A 22387-nucleotide genomic window follows, 5' to 3' on the forward strand; every position below is an offset into this window, starting at 1 on the left:
GGACAGGTGGGTACAGGCTGAGCCCTGGCAGGAGGCAGTGGTACTAATGACATCTGGGCAGCCTCAACCTTGGAAGGGGGCTGAGTCCCTGGGTGAGAGTGGCCCTGAGCCCCCATCTCCAGCCACAGATACGGTTTCCAGAACCTTTTAGAGGTTGCCCAGCCCCAGTCCTCTAAGGTTGGTGCGGGGGGAGGCATTCCCTGGAGTTGGTACTGATGGTACTTTGCTTTTTCTCTGAAAAAGCCCCCCAGGCTCCTACCCTTCGTGGCACCCCCATCTTTGAGAACTTGGTGCCTGACACTGTCCCAGACCCCCTGGCTTCAGGTGCACAACCGTGAGTCTGAGAGTCTGGCTTCCAGCTCTCTCATTTCTCCATGTATGTGATCAGGGGATGGAGAGAGGTGTCCACACCCCTAAGGCCTTCCTTCCCCTTCCCTCTTCTATCCCCCTCTGCCTGCTCCCAGGTGCTCAGTCCCTTCCCTCCCTCCTGCAGTCCAGTACCCAAGTCAAAGAGTGGAACACTCAGAAGATCATGACTTTTAATGCTTTATTGGGATTGCAAGCGTTACAAGGTTAAAGACAAAACCCAAGCATGGGATTTTGCCGGAAATATTAGCGTTAAAGGAGCTGAGTTGAGTCAAACACGGGCCGCAAGGTGGACTGAGGCGGCAGGCACAGGTGACATTCAGTGTTTGGCGTGGGGGTCTTCAGGTGATGGCAGAGGAGGGGACCCAAGAGGGGGCCCCCCACTGAAGACATTGGGGACACGGGGAGGAGACAAGATGGAGAGCCACGACTAGGCACGGAGGTCAGACAGGCAGCCCGGGCCAGGATGGTTAGTGGCACAGGGGAGAGCTGCAAACCTGGGGACGCAAGGGGCTGGTCGGCAAGTGCCCCCGGGAACACCCACTCCGGCGAGGCAGAATATAACACTGGGTGGGTGGGTGTCCTGACGAATGGGCAGGTAATTTGGGGTGCCTCGAAGTGTTTTGGATTTCAGGCCAATGTGGGTTCCACAATTGTGACAATTTGGCTCTTTGGGCTTCTGTCCAATGTTCCGAATGGCCCACTCTCAGGGCGCTTGCCGAGGGACCCTCTGCGACTGAGGCGGACTGGCATGGACGACCCCCGGGGTCATGCCAGCCCCGTCACCAGGACCCAGAAGCCTCAGGCCTCTAGACTGCTAGTCGGGCTGCGTGCAGGGGGGCTGAGCTGGGGGCACAAGTGGGGGCGAGGTAAACCTCCCAGAGGCCGAGTCCCTGCCGCAGCCCTAGGCGCCGCGGTGGTGGCTGCTACGGCATCACCAGACCCGCGGGCTCCGGGGCCCAAGCAACCTGGTCGATGGGCAGACCTGGCAGCTCTCCTGCTCTGTGGGCTCAGACCCGCCTGACCTCCCTACTCCCCGACCTCACCCCACCTTGCCCCCAGGAGGTCCCACAGAGCTTCGGACCTCCTGGAGACAAGGCAGGGTGCTGAGGGGCGGGCAAGATGTCACCGAGGGAGAGGGGAGGGTTCCTCAAGTGTGCGGAAGGCGGCCACCCTGCCCCAGCCTGATGGAACCCTCTGTTTACACACCTGCTAGCCCCTTCCCCTCCGGCCGGCCTCAGGCCAGCCGGGAGCCCCCTCCTGTGGCCTCCGAGCACCCTCCTGACACCTGAGGAGACCCTGCCCCACCCCCCCCTCCGCCCTCAGGACTTCTGGGGACCAGCCACTGTCCCCAGAAGCCAGGCCGGACAGTGGCCTTCTCCACTCCCCTCTGACTTCTCCAAGGGGGCTCAGTGGCCAGTGCCCCCAAGGAGGCTCCACCCTCAACTCAACCCAAGCAACAGGGACAGATGAAAAACAAAATCCAATCAGGGCGATAAATGGCGGGGGGCAGGACGTGGTGGTCTCCAGGCTGGCTTCGTGCGTTCTTGCTTTTGTCACTGCCCCCCTGTTACATAGGGAGGGGGTTTAATTTGGTTTCTGAGCGCATAAAGCTAAGGAGGGGTAAAAAAAAAAAAACGAAAAAAAAAAAAAGGAAAAATGCCCCAAGAAACAAAGAGGGGAAATAGATCAATTGACGTGAAATTTGGGGGTTCCTAATTTCTCTATGTAATTCTGCAAGTCTGCTGTCAATCCTCCTGACTTTTCCATCCAAAATCTCCCGGGACCACTTCCTACCCCAGAACTCCCCCCGCCCAGCCCCCACTGCCCCCCACCCACCCCTCCAACCGCCAGACTTCCCACACTCCCCGCATCAGTGCACGGCCCCCGAGGACTCCACATTTCTTGGGGGGTCCCCAGGAGACGGGCAAAGATGATCCCTAGGTGTGCTCCGGTGGGGGGTCCCCAAGATCTTCCTTCCAGGAGCACACGAGGGAGTCAGGCTACTCGTGGGGGCATGTCTGCTCAGCTACCGCCATCTCCAATGTGGCCAAACTCCTTCCTCACTCTGGCTGGGCCAACACACAGTAAGTAAGGTGTATCGGGAATGGGTGGGGTATGGGGAGCATCGTGGCTCACACTGTGGGGGCCGTGGGGACAGGCGCCAAGGAGGCCAGCCTCACAAGGGCACCTCTGTCATGGTGGAAAGATGGAATTAGGCCTGGGACACACCCCGCCCACCCTACGGGTGTATCCCAAACGCCGCCGGCCGCACACTCAGGCCGCACCATCTGAGCCCCCTCCTCTGAGAGGCAGGGCACAGACAGGGCTGAGGGGCAGTGGAGATGGGAACAGGAGGGGGGCTCAGACCATGAAAACACTGGAGAATCTTAGCGGGACTTTGACCTGATCCGTACAGATATCGTAGTTGCTTAGATATGCTTATTGTTTTCATCCAATTGTGTGGGGGTGTGCGTGTGTGTGTGCATGTGTGTGTGCAGGTGGGTGCTTGCGTGTGCACGTGTGTGTTGCGTGTTTGTGTGCTGTGAGCTGTGTTCATGTATGTGCTGTGCATGAGTGTGTGTGCCGTGTGTGCATGTGTGTGCTGTTTGTGTGTGTGCTGTGTGTGCTGTTCGTGTGTCTGCTGTGCATGCGTGTGTGCTGTGTGCATGTGTGTGCTGTGTGCTGTGTTCGTGTGTGTGCTGTGTTTGCGTGTGTGTGCTGTGTGTGCATGTGTGTGCTGTGTCTTTGTGTGTGCTGTGTGCTCGTGTGCTGTGTGTGCATGTGTGCGTGTGCTGTGCGTTTGCTGTGTGCTCGTGTGTGTGCGTTTGCACATGTGTGTGCGTGTGTGCTGTGCGTTTGTGTGTGCTGTGTGCTCATGTGTGTGCTGTGTGTGCATGTGTGTGCTGTCTTTGTGTGTGTGCTGTGTGCTCGTGTGTGTGCTGTGTGTGCTGTGCGTTTGTGTGTGTGCTGTGCGTTTGTGTGTGCTGTGTGCTCGTGTGTGTGTGTGCGTGTGTGTGCTGTGCATTGGTGTGTGTGCTGTGCTCATGTGTGTGCTGTGTGTGCATGTGTGTGTGCTGTGTGCTCGCGTGTGTGCTGTGTGCTCGTGTGTGCTGTGTTCATGCGTGTGCTGTGCGTTTGTGTGCTGTGCGTTTGTGTGTGTGCTGTGTGCTCGTGTGTGTTCTGTGTTCCTGCGTGTGCTGTGTGCGTGTGGCTGCGGGGATGCATAAAGTATGGGTGCTTTTTAGGATGGGAATTGAGATGTAAGATTTGGGGGTGGGGGTCGTGCCAATTACATTTCATTTGCATGGATTTTGGTTTTCATGCTCTGTCCTCCCCTCCTTTGGTCTTACTGGGTCCCTCTGACTGCTCTGTGATTTTTAGTGATGGAAAAGGGAGTGAGGAGCCAGTCTGGGTTGTTGCTATTTTCGGATGGCCAGTTTACCCTGAAAATTCCCGTGAGAAGGGAGATGGCGGTAGCAGCGACATGCCCACCTGTGATTTCTGGGGCCCTTCTTTTCTCTTTGCTGGTTCAGGGACTCAAGTCCAGGCCAATTTGACTCAAAGTCCAAGGGAGAAGAGAAAGAGGGGGGTGGGGAGTGCCAAATTCCTTTATTTTGCCAATTGTTTCTCAGCCAATTCGTTTTTAATACTTTTTTTTTAGCCAATTGATTTTTTTTGGTGGTTTTTTTTTTAAAGCCAATTTCTGAGCTTTTGTGGGGTGTTTCTAAAAAGCCAATTAGTTTTAAGAGGGTTGTTGGGGGGGGAAGGGGGTTAGTTTAATGTTTTGATTTTTTATGTGTGGGGATAATTGGGGATAATTTGGGGGGAAGGTGTGTGAAGGGTGTTTAAAGCCAATCGATTTTGTACATGTTTGAAGATGTTGCTGTGCTTCCTCAGCCCGATGGAGGGGGCCGAGGAGAGTAGCCTGTTTCGGGGAGGCGGGGCACGGGGACTGGGTCAGGAGAAGCCCCAGGGGGACGTGGAACCGAGAGATTTTCGGGATGGAACCTGATGGAAACGTCTGTGGTCAGGAGGAGGCTGCAGGGTGGTGGCGCCGGGCTGCAGACTTGCGGCAGTTTTGCTCACTTCCGATTGCTGGCCATCTCTGGGGGGGCGCCCCCGTGGGCGGGGTCTTGGGTGGGTAGAGCAATCAGGGGACGGTGACGTTTGGCCTCCCTGAACGCCTCGAGCTCCTTGGCGAGCATGTGACCCCGGCGGGCACGCAGGAGGGCAGGCAGGCCCCTGCGCAGGCGCTGGGTGGACTGCTTCCAGGTGTCATATTGGAAGAACTTGCCCACGGGGTATCTGGGGAAGTTGTCCTGGGAGGGGAAGGGGCTGGTCAGCAGGTGCCTGCTCTCCACGCTCTTCCGCCTGAGCCGCCCGCCTGACCTGACAGGCCACCCCGGTGACTGATCAGTGACTTGAGCTAATGTCCACGGGCAGAGGGACAGAAGGAGCCAGCGTCTGAGCTGCTCCCGGGCCACACAGCAAGCAAGGAAGTCACGGGTCCTTGTCCCTGGCCAAGAGGTCTCAGAGGCCACAGGAAACGCTGGGCGCCCGAAGCCCTATTTCTCTGTCTCTAGAGAGCGGGAAAGGGGCCCAGGACCCTCACCGGAAGCACGGTCGGAGGGGTCGACACGTCCCTCTCGGACTTGGCGGGGGTAGCACAGTACGTCTCCAGGAGGGCCAGGTCACAGCTGCGGAAACAGCACTCCTCAACGATGCCACGGCTGCGACGGCTCACACGGCTTGCGGGCCTGCCTGGAAGTCCCACAGCACAGAGAGAGCCGTGTTAGCACCGCACTGCCCCCAGCCCCCGGAGGCTGGAGGAGGAGCAAACCACCCCTGCCCTCAGGCCAGGCCCTGGAAGGACGCAGCCACCCTGCGGGTCCGGGGAGGGAAGTGAGAGCTGGCAGGCAGAGGCGTCCCAGGAAGAAGAGAGGTGAGAGGGGAGGTGAGTGGGACCCAGACCAGCCCGTGGCCTCTGCTGCCTCCTTCCTCAGATGAAAAATGGGCACAAGCTCTTGGTCCCACGGCCAGACGGACACCACCAGGACCAAAGGCTCACAATGGGAGTGGTTTGGAAAATGTGTGGGATGTGAGCCCAGTTCAGGGGCCCCCACAGGAGGGACTGCTGTCCCTGAGCTTGCACTCTGGCCTGGCACCACCTAGGAGGCTGGAGGGGCCCACACCACCCCTGGAGCTGCTGAGACAGGGAGACAAGGGCAGGAGAGGAGAAGACGGGAGGAGAGGAGTGAGGAGGCGTGATGGAACCACTCCCTTCTTTCCTCCCGTCTTCCCCCTCTCCCCCACAGCAATGCTCAGCTGGAAGGGGAAGGTCGCTGGGGGCTCCACCTTGGGGTGCCAAAGGGCAGGTGCCATCAGCCGGAGGAGGGAGCAGGAGCCCCATCACGGGGGTCCCCCAAGTGGGGGCTTGGCCCTCCCCTCCTCTCAGGAAAGCCTGGTGCAGGGAAGCTTCTCCCTGGGCAAGGACTGGCTGGCACCAGGCCCTGCAGTGCCACTTCCTACCCCCAAATGGGGCAGGCAAGAGAGAGGGCACAGGAGAGGCCAGGGCGGGCAGGGGCTTCCAGAGTCAAGCAGCAGGAACTTTTCAGAGAGAAGCTTTGAAGTGCATTTGCATCCTGTGAGCCCATTTCACAGCGTGAGTAAGCAGTGGTGGTAAAGATGTCACGTGGTGAGTGTCAGGTGGAATAAGCCGTGCGGCCTCTGCCAGTGAGGAGCGGCCCCTCCCCTGCCCCATCAGGCATGCCCAGGCACCATGCCTGCCTCTGCATCCACCCAGCGCCCCCATCTGGGGGTGGGGTCTCAAGGACAATGGGCCATGCACCCACCTGCCAGCCCCCAGGCTGGAGAACCAAGAGAGAAACACGAGGAAAGGCTGAAGCGTCCCTGAGGTCAGCAGGTGGGCACCCTCCACGGCAGCCTTGGGGCCCAAGGAGGCTCATGCACCGCTCACCCCTGCCACCCACCAACTGCACTTGTCTTATTGATTTTAATTATATAAATCACTTTATTGATTTTAATTCTGATCATTCACCGAACGCACGTCCCTTGTCAAAATGTCCAAAAGGTGCAGGAAGAAAGGCAGGCTCTTCCTCCAGAGCCTGAAGCCCTGCCCTAGGCGTGCGGTGCCTCAGCAGCAGGAGCCTCACGGCCCCCAGCAGAAATTCTGATGCCCAGGGAGACCCCTGTGAGTGCCCCTGACGTCTAGGGGGCACCTCTGGCCCACCCTTCGAAGGGGGCGTGTGATGGGAAAGGCAGCTGGTGTGGATGCCCTGGGACACCGCAGGTGCTCAGAAACGCGGCGGGAAGGTCAAAGTCTCAGAGCAAGGGGCTGGGCCGCTGACCTAGCAGTGTGCTCCCCTGGCTTGAGGTTGGGCGTCCTCACTGGTCACTCTAGGGGCCTGACCAGGTCTGAGGAAGCCCCTCCCAGCTACTTACTGAAGTAGAAGCCGCGGTCCCCACAGACGAACTGGAGGGTGTCCACCAGCTCCCCGCCGCACAGGGTCTCACTGGGGCGGTAAGCAGCAATGCAGCACGAGGCGAAGGCCAAGAAGGTGAGAAGCACCAGCATCGACTTCCCCATTGGGATTCCCATTGGTGTCTGGGGGCGGGAGAGAAGTGGCGTGAGCGGGGCAGCCAGGCCAAGCCCCAGGCCAGAGGTGCCCCTCCCAAACCAAATTTGCCAACCTTCAAATTCAGTTGAAAATTGAAAGCACGGCTTTCCTATAAACATTATTTTTATTACAAAAGTAACACACAGGTCATAATGCCGAGGTGAGGGCGCAGGGCCATGTGCAGAATGAAGCGTCCGGAAGCACACAGAAAAGGCCCAGTTCCTTCCATTTGCAAGAAGCACTAGTAATTTTACACGAGGGGTGACCATCTCCACGGTCATTATTGCAGGAGCTCAGCGGCATCCACAGCTGCAGGGGCCCAGGCTGGACACCCGACCTGGCTTCCGTCCTATGACACCATGGGGGCAGGGCCAGCCCAGCGTCACATCGCCACTTCTCAGGCCTCCAGCGCCAGCCAAGATGGCAGACAGCCCCACCCCTACAGAGCATGTGCATCCAGGAGGACCAGTCCCTTCCTCCCCACAACCCCCAGCTGAGCAGGGGGGGTCCAGGAGGACCATCGCCCTCAAAGCAGCAGGCCGTCCTGCTGGGCCAGCCCCGCCCCTCCCCCTGGCTTTTCCACCTTTCCAGTCTGCAGCTGAGCCAGGCCTGGGTCAACGACTCCAATGGTTAGCACAACCACGCCACGCATGCTCCTAGAAACCTTGTTTTCCCAGTCACCCAGTTCTCCAACTCCAGTCTGCCTTGGGTACCCCCAAACACACACACACAAGCCCAGAGCCTCCTTTCCAGGCCTCAAATCGAACCAGTAAGGCCAGGGGCCTCCAGAACATCTCCCCGTTTGCGCTACCAAACTCTCCCCGTGGGAGCTGGAGAGACCAGCTCAGGCCACCTGGGAAGTCCGACACCAGGTTCCCCAGACTACAATCTGGAAGGGGAGGCCAGTCTTAGGACACACCCCCTCCACAGGCTGCAGGGCCACAGGGCCGGGTTAACCCACTCGGGGGTGGGAGGCCGGGGGCCACCACAGCAAGTTGGCCCTGCCCCTGCAGAAGGTGGAACCCTCCAGGCGGGCAGCCCCAGCCTTCGCTCCGCAGACCCAGGGGAGTTTTTGATGCAATAAATTATGTGAGCGACTGAGCAGGCAGTGGGACAGAAGCACAACTTTGCATGCCCTCTCTAAAGACTAGTGGGCAGCTGCGCCGAGGATCTGAAAGCCTCCTTGGTCATCTCCTTGACTGGACCCTGGCCAGTCCCCTCACCGCCCCCTCTGCCACCCCCTTCCAAATTCTAAGAGCACACTCCGCCAGCTGGCCACTCTAGCCCTCGCCGCGCTTCCGCAACAAGCCCCACCACTCTGAACTTGGAGGTCCGGGTCAGGGGACCGGCAGAAAGCAGGACAGGAAGCATGCAGCGGTGCGGAGCAGGTAAGGGCCCAGGAAAAGCCCTGAGCTGGGCAAGGAGGGGGCCGAAGGGAAGGAACAGAAAGGGAAGGAGCAGGTGAGGGAGCAGAGACCAGGTGGGGGCAGGGGCAGAGGAAAAGAGGGGAGGGGGGTGCTGTCCGAGAGGCAGCGGGCTGGCGGCTGCAGGGCCCGAGGCCCAGGCGTGGGCCGTGCCCCCTGCTGCCCTGCCTCAGGCTGGAGTGGGATGGCAGCGGGGGTCCTCACTCCACAGCCCTGGTTACCTACAGCTCAGCAGAAGGCTCGCTGGGGCAGGAGGAGGAGGAGGAAGAGGAGGAGGAGGAAGCTGGAAGTCTCTTTCACAGGAGAAGCTAATGTCCAGTTTGCAGGCTGGTCAGTGCCTCAGCTTTTATGTGTGAGCCGACTCCTCCCAGCCCGGGCTCCACCCTACCCCCCACCCCTCCCTGCTGACCACTCCCCCGCGCCTTTGCTCCCGCCCTCTCCCTCCTCCCAGCCAGTCTCTTCTCTCCTGCACCCCCAACCGCGAGCCCTGGACCATCCCGTAGCGAAGTGCCATGGGCTCCCATCCTGCACCCCCGGCTCATCTCTGCACAGGGCAGCGAAGGGCGGGGGGGTCTCCTTCCCACCTCCTTGTATGGAAACTTCCACGCTGCCCACTGGGCAGGGGCCCTGGCCTCTCTCTGGGTCGAAGGCTCTGCCCTTCTTAGCCTCCGACCCGCAGCCCCTCTCCCCCTCTCCCGGGACTCCTGTTTGGAAACGTTGCGGACAGAGCCAGAGGGGGTGTGGGGGAGATATCGCGAATGTGGCGTCTGCCATGACTCCTGCCAACTCGGCCCCTCTCCATCCTGGCCCCGCCCACCCCCGTCTTCCTCTCGCGGTCTCGCTGGCACCGCGTCAACATACCAGGGTGGGCTTCTGCGGCTCCGCGCCCCTCCTCGTTACCCAGCACCCCGGAGGCCAGGGCCCGCAAGGCACGAGTCACACATGTGAGGCGGCACCCCCTGCACCCACAGACCGACCAGGAAGTCGCCCCTGCAGACAGCTCACACCTCCCTCGGCCCTTCCCGACGCCCCCACCCCACCCCCAGCTCCGCCGCCAGGGTGAGCGCGGGGCTCCGCGCAGGGAACGGGACGCGCAGCCGTCCGTCCTCCTCCTCCTCCTCCTCCCCGGGCTCAGCCGCCCCGCCGAGCCCCGCAGGCCCCGGGCCGGGAGCAGGCGGAGGAAGGGCCGGGCGTCCGGCGCAAGCCCGCGCCGCCCCAGCCCCGGCCCCGGCCCAGCCCGCACACGCCGCTTACCTGGAAGCCGGCGACGCTGCCGCCCACCTCCCTGCTGCGTGTCGCAAACCGAACAGCGGGCGTTGGCCCTCCTGCCGGACACTCCTCTGCCAGCGCCGCTCTGGCCGAGTCGCGGGGGCCGAATGTGCGACGGGGCAGAGCGGGGGGATGGCTTTTTTTTTGGGGGGGGGGAATTCGTCTGATTGTCCAGGGAGGACGGGCTGTCTTCGGGCTGGGGCGGGCCAGATGTTGTACTTTTCGGGGGGGAAAAGGTATCGGGAAATGAGGTCAGCTGTTGTATCAAGGATAGAGGGGGGCAGAGATAGTGGGAGAGACAGAGTGAACGTGAAAGGGGGGGGCTGAAGAGAGGGCGAGAGGGAGAGAGGACAGCGAGAGGCGGGCAGGCGCACAGCGGGAGAGAACAGCACGGAGAGAAACAGAAAGCGTGTAATTAATCCACTTTGGTTCGGCGAAGGCGAGAGGGCGGGCGTGAGGGGGGGAGGGAGTCGGAGGCTAGGAGCTGGGGGGGACGGGAGGGAGCGAAGGGAAGGTTGCGGGAGAAAGAGCGGGGGCCGGGGCCAGACGCCAAGAGGGGCGCGGGGAGCACAGAGAAGCGGAGGGAAGGGCGCCACGTCGAGGGGCCGGGGGAGGCGGTGACTGGGGGGCGGAGTGGAGGCTGCACCCGGACCGCGGGCGCCCAGCTCGGTTTGGGCCGACGGAGCCCTCTGCCGTCGCGAGCCCGGGCCTCGGGAGGGGGACAGGCGGTGGCGGCACCGGGGCCGCTCCGGGACGCAGCGCGGAAAGGGGAGCGGCCCGAGGCTGCGCGCCGGGGGGAGGGCTGGAGGGGGAGCGCGGGGGGGTGACAACGCCGGCGGCCTGCGAGCCGGACTGCCTGCGGGGGGAACCGCCTCCTCGGGCGAAGCGGGGATGGGGGGAGTTGAGGTAGATGAAGAGGAGGCGGCGGGGAATCCGCAGGCCCGGCGGAGCGCGACCCCGCGGACGGCGCCCGGGACGGGAGTCAGCAGCGAGGCAGCGGGCGGCGTCGACGCGGGGCCGCCTTGCCCGATGGAGGCGCTGGTGGGCAGAGCGCGGGCAGGCGTGGGCCAGGAGGCGGGGGCGGCCGGAAGGGGGGGGCCGGGGCCGGCCGGGCCTCACGCAGCTCCGCCGGAGAGCAGGCGAACTGCGGGCGCCCACGCCCCGCTCTTATAGTCGCGCCAGCCCGCGGCCCAGGGCCCGCGCGGGCCTCGCTGGCCTCGCGCCCGCGCCAATGGGCGCCCGCGGAGCCCTCGCCCCGCCCCCGGCCCGCCCCCGCAACCCGAGCCAAGAGCGGGGCGGGGGGTGCGGGCTGGGGGCCCTGGGGCCCGGGGGGGGGGGCGGCGGTCGCAGGGGCTGGGGGGTGCGCGGGGGCGAGGCTGGGTGGGGGGCAGGGAGCCGCAGAGCGCCAAGGCCATGCTGAATGCCCGTTCTAGAGAATTCAGGGGCCCCATCACGGGTTTCTGGGGTGCCCGGGCGGCCTGTGCTCGTGAGCTGGGGTCTCCGGGCAGGCAGGGGCAGGCGGGCTCCCAGCGCCCCACCAGGAGGCTGCACTGCGGGTGCGCCCCGTCTGAGTGCAGATGCAGGTGGCTTGGGGCTGAGTCGGGGGGTCCTTGCTGGTTGTTGCGGCTGAGGGGGCCCCTGGGCTCGGGCGGGGCGCGCAGCCGCCACCTGCCCCAGCAGGAGGAGCCGGCCACGCGGCGCTTGGAGCCTCAGCCAGATCCCGAGCGCCCCCCGGTGCCGCGCCGGAGCCCCGGAGCCCCCGCCAGGTGCGGGACGCGCGGAAGGCCGGCTGCGCCGGGCCGAATCTGGGCCAGGCTTGAGCCTACGGAGGCTCCGGCCGCCAGAGGAGAGAGGATCAGGGCGGGAAACACAGCTCAAATCCTACCTGCATGGCCGAGCTCACCGGGGTGCGTCTAAGTAGCTCGCCTTTGCGGCCCACCCAAAATATCTGGATAATGGTTACCCCGTCCTCAGTGCGTTGGACTTGCATAGACGCGAGTTCAGTCTCGGGGGCCACCACGATAATTTGGGGGTCTGGGGAAACCATCTCCTGGAGAGTTTGAACGATGTAAGAAAGCACTGTGATTTTTACCAAGTCAAAAACCACGCACAAAATCCCGCACCCCGCCAGCCCCCCGCCGCCTAAGCCTAGCCAAGGGGAAGGGGCCGCCGGCGGAATCTCGCGCCCCCCTGGCCCCCCTCGCCCCCCTCGCTCCGCCATCAATCACTTCGCCCGCGCTCCGCGCGCGCCTCCCGGCGGAGTCCTAGGCCCGCGGGCTAGAGGCACTTTACCGCCCGGCGGGAGCACCTCTCCTCCGCGTCCCTCGCCCCAGCCCCCTGCCCGCCCCACTTTGGGACCCTCCAGCCGCTTTCCCCACAAATGAGATCTTTGCAATGAGCAAGCGAAAGTGGCGCGGATTTCGGGGCGCCCAGCCGGAGCGAGCGCGGCCGCCAGCCGCAAGTCCGCAGCCGTGTCCCGCGCCCCACGCCGGCCTCCCCGGCGGCAGCCGGAGACGAGCGCCAGCACCGGCGGGACAGCAGCAGATGCGGGCCGAGAGCCGGTCAGGGGCGCAGAGGCGGCGGGGATCGGCGCGGCGGGGAGCTCACCGCGAAGCTGGAGGCTGCGTCCGCGGGCGCACCAGGAGCTCAGGCAGCGGGCGATCGAACGCTCTGTGGCGGGCGGTGGACGCTGCTGAAGGTGAGCGAGACCCCGGGGCCAGTCCTCAGTGTCCGGGAGCAACGCCCAGTCCGTTGGAAGACCCGGGGACAATGCCCAAATTTGGGGGAGACTGGGGGCAATGCCCGGTCGCTTTCCTGGACACGGGGAAGCCCTCCCTGTCCACGTCCTGAGGGCGCGCGGCCGACCCAAGTGTGTTTGGGCAACGCTAGAGAGAAATTTCCCAAATCCGAGTTGCTCTGGGGACTTCGTAGGAGACAGAGAGGCCCGAAACCAGTGCCCGCTGTGCGCGGGGTTGGGGAAGCTGCAGTGGGCGGCCGGCGAGCCGGGAACAATGCCCAAATTTTGGGGAACGCAAGGCAGAGTTCTTTCTGCCTTGCGGGCTTAGCGAATGGGTGTCCTGGAGGAGGGGACCCCGGGGACTCCGTTAATGTGGGAACCGTGATTAATGACCAAACTCGAGACTCCAGAAAAATAGATTACAGGTTTGGGGGATGAGGGAAGTTGCTCCATGCAATTGGGAACATAGAGAAAGAGGTCTCAAATAGGGGCCAGCTAGCTTGGGGGACCAATTTGTGAGGAGGGGTAGTTAAAGAAAATTCTCCATATGAAATTGGGAATTTTGCCTTAGAGCCACATTGCGTAAAATTGGCAGATGAAAGCAAGGAACACATTTTGGGGATCCAAACACATTCTTGGTGTGTTAGGGGGAAGCTGAGATTAATTTTCACATCTTAAGAATATAAGTTAGTGGCCTGGACGCTGGCAGCAGCCGGGGAAAAAATAACCTTCATAATTACCGTGGCTTCAGGGAAAGGTTTTAACACCCTTCAGAGATGGAAGAAAGCACTGTCTAAATTTTGGGGGAGCCTGGAGTGTGATCAGTACATTTGGGGAAAGCAAAATAAAAAATAAAAAAATAAAAAATCAGTATTATTTTTCTATGCTAATTTTTAAATGATTTCCATTAGCTTATTTTTGGTAAATAAGAAAAAGACTATATATTTTCCTGGACGTCGTCTGCATTTGGGGGAGCCCCAGTGAAACACATTTCAAGTTTTTGGGACACATGGAAATTACCCAATGGAGATTTGATATCTAAATTTCTGGAAACCTAGTTAGTAGCTAGGAAACTTATAGGTCGCAGGCTTTTCCATGCCTGGGATTTCTTGGGACCCAGGGACATTTTTTAGTGTGCTTTGGGGGTCCATGGAACATTTTCTAAATGTAGGGGGACCCAGGGCAGAGACCATAAAGTCAGGAGACTCATAAATCAGTATTTAAAAAAAAAAAACCTCAATTGTTTTGTGAAGGGAAAAAAATCTCAATTTGCTTTGGAAGCCTGGGAGACAATACCGCAATTTGGGGGCTCCAGGAAAATCGTTTTTGAATCTAAAGATCTAGGGAAGTTGCTCAGAGTCCTTGGAGGACTTGGGGGTCCATATGTACATTTTAAAGAAAGGGGATTCAGAATTCCTAGGTCTTAGGACTTAGGAATTTTCAGATTTTGTGATAGGGAGTGTGCAGTGTGTTTGAAGGAAATATTGCTTAACTTTGAGATGACTCAGTGGGTTGTTTGGAGCCCAAGAAATCAGTGCTGTCCTGTGATCCGAGGGCAATGCTGAATGTTCCTAGAGGGCCTGGAGGGCAGCGTCCAGAACATCCAAGTATGGGGGACCAGGAAAAGGGTCCAGTGTGATCCTGGCCGTTGGGGTTTCAGACCAATGCCTGAATTTTAGAAAAGCAAGATTCTTGTTATGAAGCTCCTGGGACCCAGAGAATTGTTTAATAGTCAATATGTTGTGATGCAGAGAAAGTGCTCAGAATGTTTGGGAACTGGGGCCGTTAGCAACACCTGGCATAACAGAAATAAAAGTAGGCTCTGCCCAAGGGGTCCTTTTGTGCTTGGTGTAGCCCAGAGGGACCGGGAGACCCTGTGTGATTTGGGGGGACCTGGAGAATCCTGGGTCACACTTGAGCACCTCCTGGTAACTGCTCAGTGTGCTCCAGGGACCTGGGTGGCACTGTCTACATCTTAAGGGACCTGATTCGTGGCCAGGCAGCATATAGAGCCATAGACGTTAATGCCCCAAAGCTTTGTGACTCACACACCCACAACATTCTCAATAGGTTTGGGGAATCACTGGGGAAATCCCTCCATTTTATGAAACTCAGGCAATCAGAGGGCAGGTCGTTTATGATTCAGAAAAGGATTCAACATGCTCTGGGTGTAATGACCGAATTTGGGGGAAGGTATGGGAAGCAATTTTCATACTCTGAGGGTTCCAACCTTCCAGCCCTGCTGAGTGTCATGAGGGACTTGGGATTCAACGTGTAAAGTTTAGGGAACCCAGGTTAGTGTGAATAGATTTGCGGGACTCAACAGCAAATGTCCCATGCTGAGGTGAACGGGAAGGGGCGCGGGGGTGGGGTGGGGGGGCGCGGAATGGGGCGGACGTGTGCGGGAAACAGTAAGCTTAGGAGACCCTGGAGTTAATATTCAAAATTATGCGGGAAAGTTCCACTTGTTTTGGAAACAATGCCTAAATGTGGAAAAGGCACTGTCCACATCCTGGGGAGCCAGGCAAATTGGTCAGCGCGACCACCACGGACCAAGGGCTTCGTCTTTAAAATTAGGGAACCCGGGTTAGTGGCCTGTAAATCTGTGGGACCTGGAGGGGGTGTATAAAACTGTCCAGAGCCTGGGAGAAAGCACATCTGGGGCCCCAGGCCACATAGTGTAAGTCTGGAAAAGCCCGCCGGGACTGATGTGTTTTGACGTCCCCGGAAATTAACGTCCAAGAAAATTATTGTGACCCGTCGAAATGGTGAATATATTTAGAAGACTTGGGAAGCAATGCTTAAATTTAGAGGATCCCAGAAAAAGTAAAATGTCCGAGTTCGGGGAAAGCAGGGAAGTTGTTCCGTGGATTGGAATCCCCCGAGGATCAAGGGCTAATTGTTGAGCTCAAGCTTCCCGGGCCGCGGAAGGAAGGCGCTGCCGGGGATTCACCTTGGCTGGGGCGCGCGCGGAGCACTGGCGCCCTCCCCGGGAACCCGAGCGCGGGCGGCGCGGGCAGGTAGCGCGGAGCGCCCTGGCGCGCACGGCCGGCTGAAATTCTGCTTTTCGTTCTTTGGGGTTTTTCTTCCTTTTGCTTTTATTTTTTTTTTCTTTGCCTTCTCCACACGGAGAGCGCGTTTGTGGCGGCAGCCCGAGCTTAGCGGGCGTCTGGGTGTAAGGAAGAAACCCAAGGGCCGCGAGGGAGCGACCAGGACGCTGCTTCCCGGGCGCTCCCGGGACTCCCAGATACCTGCTCGGTCCCCGCGTGGGAGGTCCGCAGGCTCCCCCTCGCCACTGCGCCCCACTCGCCTCCGCGCTGCGAGCCTAGGCGAAGCCGCGGCCGAGCCGCCACCGGGGGCAGGCTAGTCCCCGGCTTGGCTTGGGGGCCCGGAGCACCCCCGGTGGCCACCTCCGGCCTGCCCCGGAGCTTTGCGCGCGCCATTCGGGCCTTCGCCAGCACCAAACAAGGGTGAAACCAGTTTTGTTTGGGTAACACTGAAGAGCAGAGGAAGTAGGGAGGAAAATGAGAAACACGGGGCCCAGGAGGAGGGGGGTGCAGGGCTGCACGCCGCTGGGGTGCCAGGGGTCTCTTTTCGTTCTCTCCAAGCGAATTTTCAGGGAAAGTCTGTCCACTCCGGCTGGGGAAAGCCCAGTTCCTTATAGGCAAATATTAAACCCGCATGCAGGCGCCCAACGGCCCTGTCGGCAGGAACAAGGTCACCCCTTGGCGTTGGGCAATGTCGGGCGATGGGGCAGTGGCCCTAAGGGGACCTGTGGGGTGGGTGGGGGTACTGCCAGAGAGGGGGCACCGCTGGGGACCAGCAGAATGGTGGGGGATCCTGGGGCAACTACAGTGGGCATTGCTTGTCCCCATTGTCACCCCATAGGAGGACCCCGGCTAGAAGGGGGGCATCTCAAAGCCTGACACTGGGGAGGCAGAAGTTAATGGCCTTGGACAGGTGTGGGGAGCTGGGCAGGATGAGGCATCTCTTTCACATTAGCTTGGCAAGACAGGGAGAACCCGCCCCCACCATGAAAAACAGCCCATTTTCCACCCACAGAACAAGACACGTGGGAATGTCCCCTTCAAATTTCCGTCTGCATCAATCACCCCCATGTCCCATTCCAAGAACATCTGGCCCATCTCTCCCCACCCATCACTGCCCCCCTTCCCACCAGCCTTCTGCAGCCTCCCCGTGTCCCCAGCTCTCTGGCCTCTCCGGCTGTGCCTATAGAAGGGGGAGCCTCCAGCAGAGAACCCCGGGCTGTGTTGATGTTTTCCTCTGCAGGGTGACTTGTAAATTTGGGGGTGAGGAGCATTTGAAAGGTGCCTGTCTGCAAACCTGGTCCCCGGGAGAGCAGACTAGGTTGCCGAGGCTCCCGTCATGGACAAAACCAGGGCCCCCAGGGCCAGCTCTAGGCTCCCCCCACCTTCTGCTCCACGCCTGCTTCCCAGGCTGGGGACAGGTTGGGCATCGGGGGTGAGCCCCAGTTCCGAGTTGTGGGTTCTCCTCCTCTTTGGGGGTGCTGGGGACAATTACACCAGTGACCTGTTTGGGGGTCCCTTCCCTTTGTTCTGCCCTGCCGAGGTGCCTTTCCCCAGGGAGCCACCGATCATGCTTGGAAACGCATGCCTGGACTTTTTGAGGTAGGAAGAAGGCTGAGGGTCACCTTGGGGTGCCCACAGCAGGGTGTAGTGGCCCTGTAGGGAGGGAGGAGCAGGTGGGGGAGTGGGGGGACACACATGTTCCCCCTCCCTCATGGGGCTGCCTGCTGAGTGCTCTCCTTATTTAGTCAGAAGTGACCAGGGCAGGCTGGAGGCTGGGGCAGACGCGGGTCACCCTGGGGCTCAAAAAGCACACCGGCTCCCCTCTAGTCAAGACCAGCATCGGGGTTCTTCCTCAAGACTGGCTCCTCCCCCACTACTTCCAGCCCCCGGAGGTAGGAAGGGTCCCGCCAGCAGTCCAAGGGTGTCGGGAGGGGGCCAGGGTCTCCTCCCACCCAGAGCTTGGCTGGTGGGAACTTTAGCCCCAAGCAGCGTCCGCCCCCCAGCCGTGAACCAGCACCTCACCAGGGCAACGCTGGTCTCCTCTCCACTGGCAAACCCACATTCCACAGAGGATGAACATCCCCTCAAGGACTCAGACTCACCCCATGGAGCCTGGCCCATGCCCCAGCCTCGGCCTGTGGCTGCTCCCCATCCCCTCGCTCACCAGTCCTGAAGTGGGCCTTTCTCATTCCCGTTTCCTCCCCAGCTCTGGCGCTGAGCTCACCGCTCCGCCGTCGGTGGGACCAAGCCCAGCATTTTACAAACCCAGCTCCTTTCTCCAAGGGTCCTCAGAGTGCCCCTCCGTCACCCCCTGCAGGGCGCCGCAGACGAGGCGTTGACCTTGCGCTCGCTCCCCTCGCTGGGGAAGGACACACTCGCTGGCGTCAGCCCGGCCGGCCTGGGAAGTCAGACTAAGGACCCGAACTGCAACCCTCCACACCAGACAGCACAGACCACCCCAAGGCTGCTCAATCTGCCCAAAGCCAAAAGTATGTGGGGGATATGGGTCCAGGTTGGGGTGCTTGGGAGAGGGCCCTGGGAGAGGGGTTCAGACGGTGCACACTCCAAAGGACTGAGGCGGCGCCACTGTGTTACCATTTTATTGAGTGTCTAAGGTAAAGACACCTTTGAAAGAACACTCCCGGCTTCTATCTGGGATGGGCAAACCAGCCTGAAGGGTCACCTGCTGGATCCCTGCCTGCAGGCCCTGTCGTGGGGCAGGTGCAGGGACTCCAATCCATGTGCCTCCAGCTCCAACGCTCCCCAAGTCCTGGAGCCTCCCCTGTCACCCCAGTGCCTGACCAGTGAATGGGTGCTGTCCCCACTACAGAGCTCCCTCTGGTTGAGGCAGAAGCCACTGGCTGGGCCTTTCTAGCCACCTTTCACCCCCCTTGCACACGGGAAGCCCCGCAGGCTCCTGACCGCAATGGGATCCTGACGCCGGAGCCCCTTAGGCCCTTTGCTCAGAAGGCCTCTGGTTATTACCTCAATTCTGAACAGCCAGGAGGCCTGAGACTGTCACCCACTTTGATAAATACAGACTGACAGAAAGGTCAGGCCATTGGTGCAAGACCCCATGGCCAGCAGCCTGGGGCGGGGAGAACCCGGGGGTCTCACAGCCCCCAGCAGAGCCCAGCTTTCCTTGGGTTTTTGGGTTCTTCCCCAATGATATTTTCCCTTTTTCCCTCTCTACCCACTTTCTGCCCCCCATCTTCTCCCCTTTGGCTGCCCGCTCTCTCCCTGCCCCTCTCCCCTTCTTTGCCCTCTTTCCTCTCCCAGGAGCTCCCCTGCCAGGACCTCGGTGCCGTGGAGACTGCGGGGAACCTGCTCTGCCCACACCTGCTCTGGCCCCTGGACGGAAGCACCTGGAGCCAACCACGGAACTCCAGATCCCAGCTGTGTGACTGAATCCACGCCAGCCTCTCTGAGCCAAAGCTGCTTGCAGAAGGGGGAGATCCCAGTTCGAAGACTCCCGCGCAGAGCCTGTGGCCCTCTCTGCCAGGCCTCAGGGTGCCTGAGACACTCACCTCTCTGCCTCTGCAGTTGGCGCTGAGGCTGGGGCTGGCCGCCAGCCTCAGTTCTGGGAGCGCTGGGGTCGCCTGGGCCACAGGCCGCAGCAGCTCACCTCAGGACTGGGCTCTCTGGCCTGCTGGGGCTCAGGCTGTGGGGCAGGCTGGGCAGGGGGCTGAGCTGGCAGCGATTCAGAGCCCTGGGGCTGGGGGCTGGAATCCACCTCCTCCCACACAAGCTCGGTGGTGACTCTTCGGCCCCTGGGGAAAAACAAAAAGATATTGCTGAGATGACCTCTTTTAAAAGCAAAGCCCCCCCTCCCCATACACCCCAAGCCTGAGCCCTGTGCCATCCCCCTCCCCGGGTTCCTTCAGGTCACCTTGTCAGGATTTGGGCAGCGGCTCCCCCTCTAGCCCCTCCCCCGCCTAGAGCTCCCGTTTTCAAAGTATAAGGGAGGGAAGAAGTGGTGAGAAGTTTGCCTAGAAAGGGCTTCCCGGTGCTGATGGAGAGGCCGAGACCCTTCTGTTGGACAGCTGCCCTGTTCCTGGGTGAGGATGGGCTTCTGCCTGGCACTGGGGGTGGAGGGTGCACACGAATGGCCCGCCTTGAGGGGTCATGGCACAGAATATGAAAGCCTCCTCCACCTCCAAACACCCCCACCTTGGAAGGAGATAAGGAGGGGGCCCCAGCAAAAGCCACTGGACACACAGCTCTGCTTGACGAGGCCAGTGAGGGAGGGGGTGGCTGTGCTTCCTGGGGAAATGAACCCCCGCCCCACAGACACCACCCTGGGTGGATTGAGGAGTCTGGGTCCAGGGTGCAACAGAGAAAAACTTCATGCATGAATGAGCATTCCCAGGGAAACTGCCTTGGCCCCAGGGCCCCTCTCTGTGCCAGGGAGGCTGGGAGGGCAGCAAGGGGGACCAGGTGCGCCATCAGGAGGAGAGAAGCTAAACCTAGGGGGACATGGAGGGCCGTTGTTGCCTCTCCCGGCATTTCTCCTCAGTCTCCTGTCCAATTTCTTGCTGGTGGTCAGGAGGCATAGGGAGGCAGGAGGGAAGGAAGCTTTACCTTTAAAATGGTGTATATATATATATATATATATAAATAAAATATCTGCGCCAGAATCTCGGGCCCCTGGCTCCTCTGCAAAGTCTCCTGTTTGTCTCTGGGAATGGGATGGGGGATGCAACGGGAGGAAACTTTTCACACAGAAAGACTCTTCCTTTCACACTTGTGAAGACAGCTGTGTGTTCCCGCTGGGAAGAGCAGCCTAGCCCTCCTCCCCTACCCCTCCCATTTTGCTTGGTGAATTAGTCAAGGAAAACCTATTTTCCTTGCAAAAGCCTCAGTGGCTTTGTGCAGCCCTAAAGAAGAACCCTCTCCACAATGGCCTTTCCTGCACACCCCATCCCTGAAGTTGAGGCTGCTCTCAGGAGGCTTCCCTGCACCCTCCAGCAGCAGCAGTTCTTCCCCTCCTTCAGAAACCAGGATCCTGGCAGCTGCCCCAAGCTCCCGGCCCACCCACGCCTGAACACTTAAAGTGCAGCTTTTCTCTCACGCTCAAGGGATGGGAGCCCAGTTACCTGTACTCTAGTCCCTGCGCAGTCCCCGCAGCTCCTGGACAGTGGATAAAGAGGACCGGGGAGTCACTGGTTCCCAAGGCTCTCTGCCGAAACTGCCTGGATGATGATCCGCCGGCCTGGCCGATATTAGCAGTCACCACCAAAGCAGGGGGTGCCCTGGCTGTGGCGTCCAGACCCTCTGGCCAGGTTGACGTGGAGGAGGAGAGGGACAAAGCTGAGGCTGGAGACACGAAGGGCACTTTTAGAGTGTGCATGTTAATACGGCCCCTACAGATGGGAGAGCCTCATCTCCGCTGAGCATGGCACCTGCTCAAATGCCAACTGAAATGATGGGTTTACCCCTCACCTCCTCATCCCCTCCACTCGTTTCCCTGAGCCCCTCCGAATTTGGGGAGCTTTGTGCCAACTTGGTAGTGCTGAGGCCGCTGGGGCAGCTGGCTCAGGCACTTTCCAGCACCAGGGCATGGTACATTAGGGGGTGGAGGTTTGGCCCACCCCTGACCTGGCAGAAAGGCGCCTGTGGGCGTGGGCATAAGCCAGAAGCTCCCTGCCAGCTAGGAGGTGGGGGCTATGTGGAGGTGGTGGGGAGTGGGTGTAGCTTTACTTAGAGTGACACTTGGCAGTTACTTGACACCCCGGAATGTTGGTGGACGTGGCACTGGTAAAATCGGGGGGGGGGATAAGGGGGACAAAGCAGCATTCAAGAATGAGCAGAAAAATTGGATTTGAGGTGCTCCCAGTACAGTTATGTACTGTGCAGTTAGGTCCTTCCATCTTCCATGAGCAAGGTACTCAGCTGGGGGGGTTTTCACTTCACTGGTCACGTCTGATCTGACCTCGGACACACCCTGTGTGGTACTAAGCTCTAATGACACTGCTGCAGGGGGCACTTGCAGGCATTTCTGGATTGGGCGATTGGACAGGTTCGCAGCCTTTCTAATTAAAGCACAGACTCAAAGCTGGCAGCAGCTGGGTGAGGGTTCATATAGAAGCATCCACCAGATTGGACTAAATCACACTGGAAATTTCTAACCTCTTCCCCAAGCTAGCAAAGACTCAGGAAGAGGCAAAGACGTGTACTTTCCAGAGAGCCACCAGTCCCTACCCTCCCAACATCCATGCACCCCAACCACCTTCAGTGTGATTAGTTTTACTAGCCTGTGTTGGGATTTAATTGTCCCCTCTCCCTTTTTCTTTCAAGCCCTCGTCTTAAATCCCTTCATTAGCTGGAGGAATAGGACATCTAGTGGGGATAACAAGGATTTCAGCAGGGAAGAGAGTTAGACTTGAAGGGGATTCAAATCTGGCATGTGTTGGGGGATGTCTCAAATAAGACGTAGATGCCCCAGAGCCATGCCCTCCCATGGGAGGAGGGAAAATGGGATTTTTCACTCGGCTTTTGAGTGGGGAGGGATGTTAATGGCCCTGTCAGGTCCAGAGCACTGAATGGGTTCGCAGTCTTTCCAGCTAAAGCACAGACTCAGAGCTGGCAGCAGCTCAGGGAGGGCTCAGATAGAATCACCCATTGGATTAGATCAAGTCTTACTGGGAATTCGACACCTCTTCCTCAAGCCTGCAGGAAGAGAAAGCACAAAACAAAGACTCAGGGAAAGAAACAAAACAAAGATACAAGGAGGTCAGCATGAAGCAGCCCTTGCTCCGGGGCTCTATGGCTTAGAGACCCCGTAGCATGTGCTGGTCCCAGTGTCTGCTGCAAGATGCCCAAATGTTGCAAACAGCGACTGCCAGAGCCCTCTGGAGACACTTGGCTGGGACTTTCCAAGCTGCAGATGGACCTAGAGAG

The 22387-nt window shown here is 59.9% G+C and overlaps 1 protein-coding gene, 1 long non-coding RNA gene and 1 pseudogene across 7 annotated transcripts; 2 read left to right on the plus strand and 1 right to left on the minus strand.

Annotated features, from left to right (window-relative positions):
• Positions 1 to 530: 530 nt before the first annotated feature.
• IGF2 (insulin like growth factor 2) lies at positions 531 to 19100 on the minus strand. 5 transcript variants are annotated; one of them, XM_016920179.4, is made up of 4 exons: positions 19015 to 19100; positions 6832 to 6994; positions 4982 to 5130; positions 531 to 4688 (listed from the first exon to the last, which is right to left on the minus strand). In XM_016920179.4, exons 2-4 carry the CDS (start codon positions 6986 to 6988, stop codon positions 4452 to 4454), a joined length of 543 nt encoding a protein of 180 aa, XP_016775668.2. In that variant the 5' UTR covers positions 6989 to 6994; positions 19015 to 19100; the 3' UTR covers positions 531 to 4451. The 5 variants fall into 5 exon arrangements, with proteins under 5 accessions (XP_016775668.2, XP_016775667.2, XP_016775670.2 ...); XM_016920178.4 differs by lacking the exon at positions 19015 to 19100 and adding an exon at positions 11586 to 11750; XM_016920181.4 differs by lacking the exon at positions 19015 to 19100 and adding an exon at positions 9686 to 9770.
• On the plus strand, positions 12035 to 20124 carry IGF2-AS (IGF2 antisense RNA). The gene is made up of 3 exons (XR_002938414.3): positions 12035 to 12398; positions 17805 to 17976; positions 18767 to 20124. It is a non-coding gene; the product is annotated as an IGF2 antisense RNA (long non-coding RNA).
• LOC134807324 (uncharacterized) lies at positions 18296 to 20124 on the plus strand (annotated as a pseudogene). The gene has a single exon (XR_010147428.1). The product of XR_010147428.1 is annotated as an uncharacterized LOC134807324 (transcript).
• Positions 20125 to 22387: the final 2263 nt, after the last annotated feature.

This window comes from Pan troglodytes, chromosome 9, assembly GCF_028858775.2.
Source record: "Pan troglodytes isolate AG18354 chromosome 9, NHGRI_mPanTro3-v2.0_pri, whole genome shotgun sequence".
NCBI classification, from domain to species: Eukaryota; Metazoa; Chordata; class Mammalia; order Primates; family Hominidae; genus Pan; species Pan troglodytes.